Genomic DNA, 17,837 nt, shown 5'->3' on the forward strand with positions numbered 1-17,837 from the left:
GAACTAATTGTTGAACTATATAAAACACAGGTATAAAGTTACTTCCTGGAAAAGTATTTATTCAGACATCATTTACAAATGCAAATTTTGAAATATTTTGTTAATTTCTTTAAAAAAAACTGATTTTTTTAAAATCAAATATTTAGACAATGTTTATTGACTCCATTCTGAAGAGGAGATTAATGTGTCTTCCACCATAGGATTTTCATGAGTTATTTTTTTATTACATTATCATGATTTTATAACATTTACATTCTGTTTTATGACCCTATTATTTCTCAAAGTTGTTAAACTTTAACTGTATATTTAGGTGGATTCATGTTTACCTTACTAGTCTTTCATATTATGTAGACTCTGAATTCCTGATTTCCTGAACTTGACTCACCTTTTGGCTGGCTGATACTGGTATTTTGTTTTGAATTTACTTTCCTCAACCAAAAAAAGGAATTCACAGGTGCTTGCATTTTTGATATTACTGTATGTTGTATTTATAAATGAATGTAGCCAAATATAAAATTAATGAATCACGTGTTTTTTCCCCTCAAAATTCTAAGCCCTCTATTCTACTGTTAAATATTGCCAAAGCCTGCTAGAATATTCCCCATTATATGTAAGTGATTTCCTTTCTGCCCGGATTATCATAAGATTCGTTCATTATACTTAAACCTCTATGATTTCCCCAGGATGTGTCTTAGTGTTTATTATTTTATAATAGTTTTTCCTGGAAAACCGTGAGTGCTTTCTATTTAAAGATTTTAGTTCATCCTCTCTCCCCTCTCCTTTTCTTTCTCCTCCTCATCATCCTTCTCCAGTTTTTTTCTATTACAGCCTTGAATACTTCTTTTTCTGTTCTGTTTTCTTCTGGGACGTTTATTATCCATATATTGAATCTCCCTTATTATCTTTATGTCTGATTCTTTTCAGTTCTTTGTCCTTTTCCTCTGTATTGTTTCTTTCTTAAACCCATCCACCAGGTCACTATTTTTTCTGTATACTTGTTGCTGCTTCTAACGTGGTTTTCGTGGTTTCATCATTACTTGGTATCTTTTCCTACTTTTATCTCTCAGCTTCTGATATTCGCAAATCTTTTGATTTAATTATTTTCCTTGGTTAGATATTAAGATACTGCTCTATTTTCCGTGGTTTTAGTTGTATTTGGAGATAAAGGCATGAGTTCAAAAACTTTAGCAGAACTTCTGAGCTCTTCCAACTCACTTTTTTTTCCTGATAAATTTATTTATTTATTTGTTTTTGGCTGTGTTGAGTCTCCATTGCAGTGCACAGGCTTCTTATTGTGGTGGCTTCTCTTGTTGCAGAGCACAGGCTCTAGGTGCGTGGGCTTCAGTAGTTGTGGCTCGCAGCCTCAGTAGTTGTGGTGCACGGGCGTACTTGCTCTGTTGCATGTGGGATCTTCCTGGAGCAGGGCTCGAACCCGTGTCCCCTGCATTGGCAGGCAGATTCTTTTTTTTTTTTTTTTAATCCATTCATCTGTCAATGGACATTTATTTATTTATTTAAAAAATAAATTTATTTAAAAAATAAATTTATTTAAAAAATAAATTTATTTATTTATTTATGGCTGCATTGGGTCTTCGTTGCTGTGTGCGGGCTTTCTTTATTTGCAGTGATCGTGGGCTACTCTTCGTTGCAGTGCACGGGCTTCTCATTGTGGTGGCTTCTCTTTGTTATGGAGCACGGGCTCTAGGTGAGTGGGCTTCAGTAGTTGTGGCACACAGGCTCAGTAACTGTGTCTCATGGGCTCTAGAGTGCAGGCTCAGTAGTTGTGGCGCACGGGCTTAGTTGCTCCGCGGCATGTGGGATCTTCCTGGACCAGGACTGGAACCTGTGTTCCCTGCCTTGCAGGCAGATTCTTAACCACTGCATCACCAGGGAAGTACCCCCAACTCACTTTTAAGTTTCCTCTTGCTGTTATATCACTTTGTTCCACTAGTTAAAGCGTTCATATTCTCTTTAATATTTTTGAAAGTACAAGGGAATATTTGACTAAAATTTTGTTTCTATTTTTGTAGGAACTTCTTAATAGGTTCTGTGTTGGATACTTTGTGCTTATTTATTCTTATTTGAATGGGGCTTGTCTTTGTTGAAAATCATATGGGGATGAGGAAGGGAGAAGTGAGCTTTAACAGTCAGCTTCTTCAAATCATAGAGTTGACTCAGAATACTTTCTCACCAAATCTCTACCATAGGAACATGCATCCCCTTAAGGTAAGCATATCATCCAGGGTAGGAGGTAGGAGTGACTTAGGGTGAAGCCTTCTCTAGGCCACATTTCTTTTATTTGGAGATACAGTTGATCCTGGTCAGTGATTGCAATTCTTATTACTGTTTCTTCAACCATCTCCCTGTCTCATCTTTGAGTACTTTCTCCCTGTCTCGAGACTAGATCTAGAGAAAATACAGATATTCCATCGCAAGTTCTTTCAAGTCTCCTGTTTTAGTTGAAAAGTGTGAGCGCTAAGTGCATTTATAATGGGGGGAGGAGGTACTACAGAACTATTTAATCATCTTACAGTATTTTTCCTACTTTTATCTCTCAGCTTCTGATATTCGCAAATCTTTTGATTTAATTATTTTCCTTGGTTAGATATTAAGATACTGCTCTATTTTCTGTGGTTTTAGTTGTATTTGGAGATAAAGGCATGAGTTCAAAAACTTTAGCAGAATTATGTCTGCATATGTTAAGGTTTATATTGAAGTTATATTGGTAGAGAACCATATTATCATACTTAAAAATCATACTCTGTTCATGAGATTATGGTCTCTACAGATGAGAATCTTTTTAGTTGAAGATCCTGAGTTAATAAAGCCCAGCACCTGAAGTACTGGTCACAAGGTCTTCATGGCCAAATGTGATTTTCATTTTTGGAATAAGATCCGTGAGTTCTTCTTTTTCCTTTCACAGGACAAGCAGGAGGACATGAAGACTATTTTGGAGGGCATAGATCCGGCCAAGCATCAGGTGAGGGTGGCCTTTGATGCTTGTAAGCTACTACATAAAGAATAGATGATGTAGGTAACCAGAACTCTGGATATCTGAATTCCAGCCAAGAAGTTCCAGGACCCTGTTGGGTGACAAAGGAAATCCTCTTCGATTGAAAAAGATTATGAAGTTCCAATAAAAAGAGATTTACATTGCTAGTAGTTTGCTTCCTTAGTATTCTTTTTATGTGGTATTCCTAAAAAAAAAAAAAAATCTCTTAGGTTAAAATAGATTTTCTTATTCAGATAGTTTTTTTGCATTCTCCCTTATTGAGAGAGTTAAGATAACCCAGAGAGAAAGTCTCAGTCATAAAGCCCTTTGTATTCAACTTTGTTCAACAAAAATCTGAAACTCAGATTTAGGGTGATATATTGGATTTTTTTCTATATAATCCTCAAATAAACAACAACAAAAAAACAGTTTAGTGAAACATTTACTATATTGCTCATGCCCTAATTTCTATAAAATTAAAATTTTCTTCTTAAAATCCTTTCATGTAACCTCGTTCTAGGATTGTTTTTTAACAAGGTGAATACTAGTTGATAAACAAACATTTCTTTTGAAAAAAGAAATGTGTGGAATTTGTGCCTGATGCTTTTAGAAGTCAAGCAAATTTAATATCCATTGTAATCCAGAGAGATTTGTTTACACTCAGGAGCAGTGCTTAATTTTTAAATTAGGAATAAGTTGTGATTGCTTCACAATTAATTTAGGCCATCTAAAATAAATTTTTCAGTGTCAAGCCACTCTTAACCATAATGCTTATTAAATATCTTTTTTATTGGCTTTTGGAATGAGAAGTTGTTACATATTCATTCTACTTTGAAGAAAGTAAATAAATTTCTTTCACAAAATACTATGTGAAAATGTAAACTTTTACTCAGTTTATGTAATAGCTGTGGCTCCTATCAAGAATGTAAAGCTGAGTGTTAGTTCAGATAAAGTTAATTTTTTCTCCCTGGATTTGTTAAAGAAAATGTGATTTTAAATCTGTCTCTCTAGCTGTAAGTCTCAAGACTTGGGATACTTTTTAAAATTGAGGTTTGTAGCCCCACTTTTAGAGGTTCAGATTCAGCAGATCTGAAATGGGGAGTCTGCATTTTAAATGATATCCCAAGAGATTCTCATAAGTCCTCTATATTCCACACTTTGAGACATTGCTAGAGTCTGTAGATTATTCTGCATCATTGCTGAGTTGTGTTCTTTTCCAACCTTTGCTTTATTATCATTCTTCCTTCTTCCAAACTGAGTAAGCTTGGTTTTTGTCTTTGTTACTTGTGGTTTTTAGAAACTGAGCTAAACACAAACCCTAAAACAGTGCCTCTTAATCTTTTTCCATCTCAGTTCTGCTGAGGGATATGAATCTGATCAGTAACAGATCACTAAATTAGTGATTAATATACAGTGGTGGGTTGGAAGAACATATCCCCTAGGGGAGAGTGTAAGAATCCTTTAGTTACATATATAGTATAAAACGGCCTCCCTCTCCTCTCCTCTGATTCTGGTCCTTCCCCCTAGACCATGTCCTCCTTCAACTCCAAGAAACACTGGCTCTGTGATATAGTTACAATCTTCGATATATACCTTGGTTGCCCAGGACTGTGGTTTTAAAGGAAATCAATTTATTTTAAAGAAAAAAAGCCTTAATCTAAAATTAAATTTTGTTATCTAAAGCCAAATAGAAAAAAAATGCACCTTTTTTCTCATAATGCTTATGCATCAGAACGAGAACTTTGCAGTGCATTTTTTATGGACAAGATTTTAGCGGGCTTATAAACTCTGATTATCCACTTATCAGTATATTTCAACCGTTGGTGATTAGTTTACCTTAATAAACTAAATAGGACCTCCTGCTTTTTAAATAACTTTTTATTAAGGAGTAGCATATATACATATTTTAAAACTTTACTACTTAAAGCTGGAACACTTTTATCAATTTTTTCTTGATCCTTAAAACTATCTGTGCAATACACAAAACTCCTAATACACTTTTTTTTTAAAGGCCAAGTTCTTTCTTTCTAGGTTATTGTATGTTGAATGAGTCCTATCTCAAAGTTGTTTAAATATAAGTAACAAATGACTTCCAGTCAAGAAAGTAAAGTCACTGTTAGTATATTTTCAAACCTCTCTGCTCTCTGTCATTCAAGTACATAGATCTAATAAATAAAATATGGGAGAAAAGCAAACTAAACTAAAAATATATAGCTATACTCAGAGACAAGACCAATGAACTCTGTGGACTGGAAACGGACCCTGGATCCACAGCTGAAGCTGTAGGCCCAAGGAGAATTAAACCTAAAAAAAAATGGGCGCTGGGGGCTGGAATTTCATCATCTTTAAGGGAATAGGGACTGAATGCATCTCACATGGAACTGGCCAATAGATGTAGTCTTATTGCCCAGCCTGTGAAGCAACATGGAAAAAAAGCTCCAAGCAACTGCCCAGAGTGGCAGTTAGAAATTAGCAAGTTGTTCTTCATAGAGGGAAGCTGCAAAGACAACATTGTAACTAAGAACTTGGAGGGCATCATTATTTGATTTAGTGAGAAGAACAGAAATAACTTCATGGGATAAGAAGCTTAAGTTGCCAAGGAAAGAGCTACTTCTGAAATGGACCAGACTGAGGTAACTTTTAGACCATCTAATGAGAAGGGATAAGTTTGTGGATGGAAATAAAAGAAAAAAAACAACTCGCATGCAAAATGAGCTTTTTCAAATAAAAAAATTATAAAGCTCAGGAGCAAATCTACATGAAGAGAGATAGTCAAAATGCAAGCAAACAAAAAGCAGCAGCACAGGAGAATACAGGCCCAAGGAAATTGAAATAAAAGACTTGAATCAAAGATTTTAAGCATGCTTATTTTAAACTATGAACAATAGCCATAAAACAATGTGAGGCAATGAAACAAAAGCTGATGATTATGAATTAAGAACAGATAGATACGAAATAAAACATTTAAACTTTCAGGAGAGAAAATTGTGGAAATAAAAACTAAATATATAGGATAAACAGTATATTGGACAGTTGAATAAAGAATTAATGAATCAAATGATAAAATAAATAATACAGCACAAAGGTAAAGAGATGGAAAATAGGAAAGAGAAATTGAGAGGCCATATATATTTGACGATATATATATATATGACCATATATATATATATATATATATATATATATATATATATATATATATGAAGTTTCTGAAAGAGAGGCTAGAAATAGAAGGCAGAGGCAAAGCTTGAAGAGAAAATGATGGAGAATTTTCTAGAACTGAAGCCTGACATGAATCCTTGATTGAAAAATAATTGCTAAGGAGAACAAATGATACTGCAGAATTTTAAGGATAAAGAAAAATCTTAAAAGCTATTGGAGGAAAAATGAATTATTCTCAAAGGAACAACAATTAAATTTTTGATGGTAGATTCTCATCAGCAATAATAATCACAGAAAACGATGGAGAGTAATATCCTCAAAATACCAGAAGAGGGACTTCCCTGGTGGCGCAGTGGTTAAGAATCCACCTGCCAACAGAGGGGACACGGGTTTGAGCCCTGGTCCGGGAAGATCCCACATGCTGCAGAGCAACTAAGTCCGTGTGCCACAACTACTGAGCCTGCGCTCTAGAGCCTGTGTGCCACAACTACTGAAGCCCGTGCACCTAGAGCCCATGCTCTGTAACAAGAGAAGCCACCACAATGAGAAGCCTGCACACTGCAACGCAGAGCAGCCCCGCTCGCCACAACTAGAGAAAAAGCCCGTGCGCAGCAACGAAGACCCAACGCAGCCACCCCCCCCCCAAAAAAACAGAAGAAAATAACACAATATAGAATTCTATACTCAACTAACATTCCAAAGAAGGAAAAATAAGCATATTTTCAGATCTACAAAGAATAAGAGTTTACCACCTCAGACCCTTGCCAAAAGAACTACTAAAAGTTATGTACATCAAAAAGGAGAAAAAACCCTGGAGGAAGGCGTGGGATGCAGGAAGCTACGGTAAGCACAGAAATTGGTAAAATATATTATAAATACAAATTTGTGAGTATAAAACCTAAATTTTTATGCTTAAAACCAAAGTAGTACTAAAAATCTAGACAGCAATAGTATGAAATTCAGCAGGATATGTTAGAAAGTTCAAAAGCCACGCTAGAATCCTTGTGTTATTCAGGAGTGAAGAATCAGGTACTGAATAACTTTAAAGATTCTTTTTTACAAAAATATATTATTAATCAGAACAAATATAAACCTATTGAACTCCGTTGTTAAAAGGGCACAGACATGAATTAGATTCAAAATCAAAATCTGGCAAATTCTGTTTTCAGGAGAAAGATCTAAAGCAAAATGACAGGGAAAGGTTGACAAAGTAATGGAAAAAGTTATGTAAGGCAATATTAATATCAGGCAAAATGTAATTTTAAACCAAAATTATTTTTAGAGATAAATAAATGCTCCTCCAGCTAGTATAACAATCAGTTACTAATCAGTAACTAACATCTACCCTCCAATTAAAATAGAAAATTACAAAGTTACAAGAAAATTAGCTCTACATTTGTAATGATAGGATTTTTTCCCACACTTCTCTATGAAACTGATAGATCAAATACATAAAGCGATTGTTAAGAATAGAAAAATCAAGTTTGCTCCTATAAATAGAGAGCTATCATTTTGTTTCCAATAAATATGGAATATGTTATTTTCCAGTGCATTGAATATGTGTAAATCTGGTGCATGTTTTAGGCCACAAAAGAGTCTTTAAAACAAACTTCTTAATCATATGAACTACATTCTCTGATCTCTGTTTTTTTAAAATTACAAATTAACAATAAGACCTTATTTTTTTAAATCCCATATAACTAGAAAATGAGGAAAAATACTTTTACATAATTCATGAGTTAAAAAGGCAATCACAGTAAAAATTGCAAAATAGATGTTATCACCAAAACTACACATCAAAACTTGGGTGAGAGGGTACAGCTAAAGTGGTCCTTAGAAGGAAAATTGTGTGTGTGTGTGTGTGTGTGTAATGAAAGTAAATGAAGCTAGTAAAAGAACAATAGCACAAAGAAGGAAGGACATAACATTTTTAAAAAGTTAATAGAATAGTAAACAACAAAAAAAATGGAGTTAAAAAAAGAAAAAATAAGGATAAACAGCAAAATAAAAGCTGATTTTAAAAAAATTCTGAGATAGATAAAATAAGCCCAGCTTTTTTCAAAAGGGCAAAAGGTATATGATAGAACCTTAAAGGGAGTTATAACTGTATGATATAGTAGAGAACTTTAAAATTCATAAGGCAATATGAACAATCAGTTTGAATACTTAGATGAAATGAATACTGATTTTTTTCTATAAATATAAATTATCAAAAATGATTCAAGGGGATTCCCTGGCGGTCCAGTGGTTAGGACTCTGTGCTTTCACTACCGAGGGCCTAGGTTCAATCCCTGGTGGAGGAACTAAGATCCCGCAAGCCTCGCTGCATGACCTAAAAAAAAAAGATTCTAGAATCGTATACCTCAATAAAACAACCATTTCACAAATTGAGTCAGTAGTTCAAAACCATCCATCTAATGAAGGTAAGAGGATCCCAGATGGATTTATAGGTGAGTTTTACCAAATGTTCAAGGAATAGATAATCCCTATATTATTCTAGCTGTTATCCAAAAAGAAGAAAGAAAAAAGGTCAAACTGCACAATACCTAAGTTTGTAGCCTTGAAAAATAATTTTCTTTGTTAATGAAGGAAATAATCATAATTCGTATCCTAAAATTTTATTGATATTGAACAAATATTGGCTGAAATAATAAATCCAACATTCATAAGTAAGTAGCCAGTTGACCCTTGAACGACGTGGGGGTTGGGACGCCCACCTGTGCAGTGGAAAAACCACATATAACTTCACATCTACCCATGTTGTGCGGGGTTCTGCATCCCTGTGATCGTGTAGTGTAGAACTTAGGTATCAACATATAAATGGACCTACGCAGTTCAAACCCATGTTATTCAAGGGTCAGCTGTATAGACAAATTTGGTTCCTATCCTAAAAGAAGGATTCAGTGGTCAGATATTTTGGGACAAATGGTATGTGTTGTGGGATATACATTATTAATTTTAGGACAAGAAATATTATAAATACATTATAAAGTTGTAGTATTATCGTATCAACTGTTTCCTCAAACATATTGTTCAAAACCAAAGGAATGAATGTATATTTATAGGGAGGAAAATAAAATAGGCAGCTTTTAACACCTTTTATTTCCAAAATTTTATTAGTATGTTGAATTTTGAAATTTCACTTGGAGTGAGCATCTTGGGATTATACTTTCTGATTTCTTATTTTTAACAGCTATGGGAATATTTTAAATATACAGAACTAACAGTTACTTTAAAAGTTTATTCTAAACAGGGCTTTCAGAATCTTTTGTCTTTGCCACTACTAGTTGCATTGATGGGTGTCACTGCCAGGCTAAAGAGATAAGGAAGAAAAAAAAAGGAAAAGTGACATTAGTATTGCCCACCCATGATCTAGTAATAATGTATTATCAAATGAAGGTAATGAATGTCTTACTCTAAGTTTAGCTACCATTCTGAAAATTAACTTCTCTTTCTCTTATTTACCTAGTAGAAAATTTAAACTTCAAACTTCATTTCTATGAAAGGGAAGATTTGAGAGGTCATATATGCTTAGGTTCCTTCTTGGTAAACAGTGTTCAAGTACTTCATTGTTTTAGACATTAGGTATATAATGGTAAGCAAAAATGGACATGATTGCTTTTCTCATGAAGCTTATACTTGAGTGGTGGACATGTTACCCAAATAGTTACACAAACTAATATGTGATTGGAACTTATGAAGGAGCAGTTCGTAGAACTGTAAGTCAATAGTAGGAAAAGTGATCTAGTCAAGAATGTTCAGGAAGTTCTTCCTTGAGGAAATAACACTTAACTTGAGACAGTCAAGGATGAAAAGGAGCTAACAAAGAAGTGTTACAGGGAAGAGAGAGCAGCTTAAGCAAAATGGCCCTGAAACAGGAGGGGAAATAGCAGTTGCTAAAGGAGCAATTTCTTTCCAGTGTGTAGTTGATACAACAACTCCAGCATGTAGTGTGTTGACACAACTTTCTAGGTCTTTCTGAGTAAGCTCTTCATGATGTGTATTCCGTTTTGTTTGAAGTAAATTGCCAGAATATTAGATTTACCTACATTTGAATATAAGTTCAAAATTCATTCTAAAGCCAAATTATGTTGGCATTGTCTATAGTTATTCATCCTCCATACCTTAGAGTTAATAAAGATTGTTGTCTAATCAATATGCATAACAAAAATCAAAACATAAACTAGGAGGTTGAGAATTCTACACTATCAAGATAAAAGAAAAGAACTTCTTTTAGAGTGGAATTCCTGTCACTGCAGTCCAGTTTAAAGTTTCCATTGGGTTGACAATCTATTCTTATTGTTAGTTTGCCAAAGTTGTAGTGACATATAGTTATGTAAGTAGACTAGTTGACTGTGTGGTAGCTAAAGGATTCGCTGAGTTAATTAGAAGAAATCACTGTTCTTTATCAAGTTTTTCTTAGTAACAAAAGAGGACCAGAACAACAGAAATTAATGTTTGCATACATAGTGAGGGGATAGTTGAGAGAACTTTTCGTAAAAGCTGTGTGTCAGCTACATTTTAATACTTAGATGAATGTAGTAAGAGTTCACAGTACTCCCAACAGGCAGTACTACTTACCATACAAGCAAGCTTTTTTTAGTGGCATTTGATATTAGGATGCTTGAGAAGCTGTTTTCTCATTCATTCCTCTTGCTGACAAACTTGCTAGGAAGGATAACAATCTTCCTACTATTGTAAGACTGCTTCTTTTGCCTTTGACTATTCAAGCATTTAATTTCTACTCTAAAAAATAATCAGCTCTTTTGTATTTTTCTTTTTTCCTTTTCCCTTTACTCCTGAAATACCATAGTGTTTTTCTTCAGAGATTGGTTTCTCTCCTTTGATAGATCTCTTATTGGCTTCTGATATGATGAGATCCTCAAAATCACCTCACAAAATTAAGGTTCCTTTTTCATAGTTGAGATGAATAGTTAGGGAAATATCTTTTTAACCTTAGTATTAGAAAGATGCAGTTACTTCTCTTTGGGGATCAAACTAAACATAAGTCTTATCCTTAATGTTTATTGTTTGGTATGTAAAACTGAACTTGCTCTTAGAAAGTTACACCATCTAATGTGGACTGAAATTAATCCTGTATTTTGGAGGAATTGAGGTAGGTAACATAAGTGACTGCGTTGAGTAAGTATTAAATCTTCATTATTTCTTATGTCATTGATACTAAGTGTTAAAAATAGATGGTTAATGAATTGGCACTGATGGATTATTTTATGTTTCTTTACTAGGAACATGAATCTGAAGGTGGAAGAACACCTTTGATGAAAGCTGCGAGAGCTGGCCATTTGTGCACCGTGCAGTTTCTTATTAGCAAAGGTAAAGAAAGTACAAGTGTGCATTTCCAAGAAGGTACAACTTCTGAAAAAAGTTCCTAAACTGTTGCAATTTCTGTTAAAGCTACTTTATCTATAGTATAAGTATTGTATTCCAGTCTTTTGTTGCTGTATTTTATTAGGAGGCAGAGTTCATAAGGTACTTTGCTGGGATCTTTATTAGGTGTTTTTTTTCCTGGCTGCATTGGGTCTTAGTTGTGGCACACAGGATCTTTGTTGAGGCATGCGGGATCTTTCGTTGCCGCGTGTGGGTTTTTTTTTCTCTCTCTCTATTTGTGGCGCACAGGCTCCAGGGCACGTGGGCTCTGTAGTTTGCGGCGCGTGGGCTCTAGTTAAGGCTCGCGAGCTCAGTAGTTGTGGCGCAGGGGCCTAGTTGCCCCGCGGCACGGGGTATCCCAACTCCCTGACCAGGGATCGAACCTGCGTCCCCTGCATTGGAAGGCAGATTCTTAACCACTGGACCACCAGGGAAGTCCTGTTTATTAGTTTTGAGTTTGAAGTTTTCATCAACCAAAGAGTATATGGTTACTCCCCAAAGTTGGAAAAGTCAAAGGTAAAATGTCCAGCTATATTTAGTAGATACAGTATTGTTCAGCACTTAAGGCAGTTCTGCTGGAAATGGGGAAGGGTGGAGGAGAGAAAGTCTGCTACTGTTGTTGATGGTACAGTTAAATCAACCAAGTACACAAGGGTGTTATTTATTATTTTTAGAGATTCTATTATTAGAATATATTTAGGCAAAGAAGTTCAAATGAGGGATAAGAGGTAGTTCAAGACTACTTACTATAGAGAAGTGAAATGCTGCTGAACTCAGTTTATGTTGAACCATATAAAATTGTCATTGTATATGTCAAAGATGGTAATATTAGCAATTTCTTTTGGTTCAGCCTAACTCTGTGTAGTTTTCGAGGTACTCTGGCATCTGATAAAAAAATCTTAGGATGTTAAACTGTAAGGAAGGTCCACTCAAGTGTTGTCACGTTATTCAAATAAACATTTTATATCTATTGTATATTCCAGTAGAATTCTGACATTTTGTACCATTAAGGATGCAGTGTAAGATTTTATCATTTTAAATATACTTGCTTTCTTCTTTAATTGGATAAAACTAGGCCTATTTTCTTCACATCACATTTTGCTACCAAGTAAGGCATATCTTACATAATGTTATAACTTAGTCTGTAAAAGCTATTTACTTCAACCATGCAGAAGTAATAAACAGATGGATAACCTTTAGAGTTCTCTCATGCCCCTTTCCTAAAGAAGTTACCTAATCATACCCAGCAACTACCCTGCTAAGCATATAATCAGGCTTGTCAGGAATAAGAACACATTGATTATAGCCTTTCTAGGCTGTAGTAAGTGCTAAACAATCCCACCAACTAAATTTATTATTAACAACTTTAAAAATAATCTCATGTTGCTAATGTAAGGATGTTTATTGGTGTGCCTTGCCTTTCCCAAAGGTACTTTAATACAAGTTAGGATTAGGTTCAGCTGCGTATTTTTGAAAATTAAATAAATAGTAGTTTCCCCTAGGTTTATTTTTCCCTTCATAAAATATGTCGAATTAAGGAAGAAGGAAGAATGAACATTGCTATAGTCTTTTTTTTTTTTTTTTAATTTATTTGGTTGCACTGGGTCTTAGTTGTGGCAGGCGGGCTCCTTAGTTGCAGCTCACCAGCTCCTTAGTTGTGGCATGTGAACTCTTAGTTGCAGCGTGCATGTGGGATCTAGTTCCCTGACCAGGGGTCAAACCCAGGCCCCCTGCATTGGGAGCATGGAGTCTTATCCACTGTACCACCAGGGAAGTCCCCATTGCTATAGTCTTAACTATCTAGTTGAGTCCTTTTGGGATTGTAAAAGGTAGTTGAACTAAAAATGAGAGGTCTTTTTTTCCGTGAATCAAAATTAATTTACCAAAAAAAGAGGCTAAGAAAAGATTTTGCATTTAGACTTCTTTTAGGTCATATTGTACAAAGCTATTGAACAACTTACTAAATCGCCTTTCTGATAACATATTTGGATAATCTTTTGTCTTCTCTTCATATCCAGGTCTCTCTGACCCTTAAAATACACAATATGAAGAATTACATTTCTCGTAAATACTGTTTAAAAAAATCTGTTTTCTCTACTTTGAGACCTGGCTATACTGCCACATTTTAGAAGTAGATCAAAAATGTCTTTGAAGAGTTACATACAATGGTATTATTTGGTGCTCACATTAACCTGTATGTATTTATTAATCTAGATTTTTCATTTTAGAAGTGATATTGAATGAACGAACTACAACTATGCACAGCAATGTGGATGAATCTCAAAAATATTATATTGAGCGAAAGAAGCCAGGCACAAAAGAGTACACTGTATGATTTCATTCGTATAAAGTTCAAAAACTAAAACCAGTTTGGAAGTCAGGATAGTAGTTACCATTGGAGGGCGGGGTAGTGACTGAAAGGGTGCACAAAGTGGGGCTTCTGGTATGTGGATAATGTTCTGTTTCTTGATCTGGGTGCTGGTCACACAAGTGTGTTCATTTTGTGAAAATTTTTCAAACTATACACTTATGATTTGTGCACTTTTTTGTATCTATGTTGTACTTCAAAAAAGTTTTTAAAATCATATTGTCTGAACTGGCTTTGCTAAGATTGCTGTTTATTTTTCTTTGAAGGTGCCAATGTGAATAGGGCTACAGCCAATAACGATCATACAGTAGTGTCGTTGGCATGTGCAGGAGGTCACCTGGCAGTTGTGGAGCTACTCTTGGCTCATGGGGCTGACCCTACTCATCGTCTCAAGGTATTCTACTTCAAAATAAGTAAATAATATATACATCATTATTAAAATATATTTCAAATATTTTAGTGCTTAATATTTATTAATATTCATTACTGTTTAAATGAGTTTTGATTTTATATGAGCTGCTAAGAAACTAAATGTGTTTAGTAATCATATTATAAAAAGAAATTAATAAATAATTAATTACGGTGTCAATTTTTCTCAGGATGGCTCAACAATGCTCATTGAAGCTGCAAAAGGTGGCCATACTAATGTTGTTTCTTATCTATTGGATTATCCAAACAATGTTCTGTCAGTTCCTACCACAGATGTGTCTCAGCTTACCCCACCTTGTCAAGATCAATCTCAGGTAATGTAAAACAAAGCTTATTTGTAAATATAAATATTCTTCAAATTGGGAGTTTTTGTTTAAAATTAGTCTTTAGTAAAATGGGCTTATTTCTCTCTCTCTCTCTTTTTTTTTTAATAAATTTATTTATTTATTTACGTCTGCCTTGGGTCTTCGTTGCTGTGCGCGGGCTTTCTCTAGTTGCCGCGAGTGGGGGCTACTCTTCGTTGCGGTGCGTGGGCTTCTCATTGCAGTGGCTTCTCTTGTTGCAGAGCACGGACTCTAGGCACACAGGCTTCAGTAGTTGTGGCTCGCAGGCTCTAGAGCACAGGCTCAGTAGCTGTGGCGCACAGGCTTAGTTGCTCTGCGGTATGTGGGATCTTCCTGGACCAGGGCTCAAACCTGTGTCCCCTGCATTGGCAGGCGGATTCTTAACTACTGTGCCACCAGGGAAGTCCGGCTTATTTCTCTTTTAAATTTGAATAAACCTGGTCCTAAATTCTTTAAGATTTTCTTCAAAAGTACATGGAAAGTTTTTTCACTGTCTTATTTACTGTAAATAGTGGTTAAAAAGAAACACTTAATACCAAATATAAATATAAGTATTCCAAGTTGTCCTTTTATTACAGCTAGGTCTTTAAGGTTGTTTGTTTTTTTATGATTACATTAAGCATAATCTTGAACCAAGAGAATGATTTTCCCTTAATACCTCCCAAGACAATATTAATTATCCTATAGATAGTTACTTTTGTCATCCAGGAAAGTATGGGTAAACCAGGATATATGCACCAAAAATTCATTAAAGTAATTTTTAAACCTACCTAAAAATATGGAGAGAATATAGAGAGTATACTAAGTATACAAAGTTCAGTGAAATCTGAAATTCCTTTCTACAAAGTTATCCTGAGAACTACTGAAATACACCAATTCAGGAAATGTGTTGGATTTTTTTCTTTTGACCCATATAGAATTTGAACAAGGGTAAATTGGCCAGTTGAATATGTGACTTGTACTCCTAGCTATAACTGAAACCAGCAAGGATTTCTCCGTAACAAGAGAGTGATATTAATTCCATTTAGCTTATCATTGACTGTTTGTAGAATGCCTGAATTTGCCCAATCACTATTCTCAGAAATTACTGCTTGGTGAATAATGCTGCTGCTGCTGCTTCTCCTTTTCTTCTCCTTCTCCTCCTCCTTCTTCTTCCTCCCCTTCTTCTTCTTCCCCTCCTTCTTCTTCTTCTTGGTTTTTCTCTTAAAGAAACAAAAAAAGTTAATTTGGTGGTATACGAAGAAGATCTAAAACAGGATCTCTTTCATTTATGGACCTTTGTTTTATTCTTTGGTCTGAGATTATTTTTTTCTGAGTTGACTTTTTAGGTTCCACGTGTACCAATGCATACACTCGCCATGGTTGTACCTCCACAGGAACCTGACAGAACTTTACAGGAGAACTCTCCTGCTGTTTTAGGAGTACAAAAAGGTTAGTTCTTGAATTATTTTCCTTAAAATGGGTATGTTATCACCTAAAGTATGAATTCGTAAAGGTACTTTAATGGTACACAGTTACTGTGTATCCAGAATTGAGGTAGGTAATTCTGACAAATGCTAATCATCTTACATACTATTTAAAATAGAAAAGACACAAGTACTAGGAAAAATGATTTCTTAAAATGCTAACATACTTCTAGGTGTAGTTTTCATCTGGCACAGGCAAAAATACTTAAGCATATACCAAGTTCTTCATTATATTAAATAAAGTAGCAAGTTATATTAAAGTAGCAAAAATTTATCAGGCATTCATTTTTCATTTCACAACTCTTTAGCTAAACAGTAATATGAGGAATGAAAATATGTTTGCTGTCAAGTCTTAGTAGCATTGATTCAGTTTGGTGAGTGAGAAGTTTAAGAATTATATTTAGTTTCTTTCATGTAATGCTGAATATATGGCTTAACATCTGTCAGTATGTGAACACGGACAAATAACTATAAAAAAGTATATGAATAATATCCAAGTGAATATCAAGGTGTATACACTATTTAAAGGACTCAAGTTTTTGAGCTCTGTTATTTTTCTGCTGTATTTTCATTTGTAGATATAAAGTACCTTCACTTGGTAATAATGTATGGTTGTCCTACCTGAGTTCTCTGAAATAAAGAAAATAAGTAATATGTAAAGTGTTAAAAACTATTATATGTAAAACAAATGTATAAGCATATTTCATTCATTATATGACAATGAAGTTCTAGATTTTTGAAATCACAGTGAAGTGTGTAAGTATATATTTGTATCTTTAACACAGCTTTAAATGAAGTTGGTAAGGAGTGACTATACAGCAGCAAACAGAAGCTTCTTTCAAATTAATGTCAATTTTAGTAATTTAGAGTATTGTGGGCCTTCACCAAGGATTACTTCATTTCTAAACTATTAATTTCATAGATAAAATACCTGTAGTCTCTCTGACTTAAGCTAATTCTAGCAGTTTTCCATTGGACACCTAGCTATTCAAACTTCAGAAAATGAAGACTGCTATTTTTAGTCTTAAGAAATAAAAAACAAATTAAGCATGTACTTGTTAAGGAATCTGAGCATCCTAACCGGCTAACAGCCTTTAGTAAAATATTTAAACCTAAATGCCTCTGTTTTTGTTGCTCTTTGTTTGACTATATCCTATAGAGGACTGTAGTAACTTTGGCTAGGGAAATTCAGTACTAAATAAGAAATCATTTAAAAAATATTTATTAACACAGAGCCACAAAATAACCAAGAAATAAGCTAGGAAGGACACAGAGTATGTACAGAAAGGAAGTAAAACATTTTAAATTTCGATTTAATATGTAAGTCAACTGAAACGTTTGGGTAGTGACTTTTTAAGTTGATACTCAAGTGAGTAATCATATTTTTGCTTACTGAAATACCTTCTTATACTGAGTAGCTACTTATTTTCTTCACTTTGATGTTTTTTGGGTTTTTTAAAATTTATTTATTTTTGGCTGCGTTGGGTCTTTGTTGCTGCGTGCAGGCTCTCTAGTTGCAGCGAGCAGGGGCCACTCCTCACTGCGGCGCGCGGGCCTCTCATTGTGGCAGCCTCTCCCATTGCAGAGCACGGGCTGTAGGCCCATGGGCTTCAGTAGTTGTGGCACGCAGGCTCAGTAGTTGTGGCTCGCGGGCTCCAGAGCACAGGCTCAGTAGTTGTGGTGCACGG

At 34.8% G+C, this 17,837-nt stretch overlaps 1 protein-coding gene across 11 annotated transcripts in view; it reads left to right on the forward strand.

The window, feature by feature from the left end:
- The window catches only part of ANKHD1 (ankyrin repeat and KH domain containing 1), a 126,761-nt gene that overhangs the window by 64,291 nt on the left and 44,633 nt on the right, over nt 1-17,837 (forward strand). For 6 of the 11 annotated variants that reach the window (XM_059917252.1, XM_059917255.1, XM_059917253.1 and 3 more), the window contains exons 11-15: nt 2,924-2,980; nt 11,401-11,488; nt 14,177-14,304; nt 14,510-14,653; nt 16,012-16,114. In XM_059917252.1, the coding sequence (XP_059773235.1) occupies nt 2,924-2,980; nt 11,401-11,488; nt 14,177-14,304; nt 14,510-14,653; nt 16,012-16,114 (520 nt within the window). Of the gene's footprint in view, nt 1-2,923; nt 3,146-11,400; nt 11,489-14,176; nt 14,305-14,509; nt 14,654-16,011; nt 16,115-17,837 lie in introns of those variants that run through there. The other 5 variants (XM_059917256.1, XM_059917257.1, XM_059917259.1 and 2 more) reach the window with 2 other exon arrangements.

This window comes from Balaenoptera ricei, chromosome 3 (genome assembly GCF_028023285.1).
Source record: "Balaenoptera ricei isolate mBalRic1 chromosome 3, mBalRic1.hap2, whole genome shotgun sequence".
Lineage (NCBI taxonomy): Eukaryota > Metazoa > Chordata > Mammalia > Artiodactyla > Balaenopteridae > Balaenoptera > Balaenoptera ricei.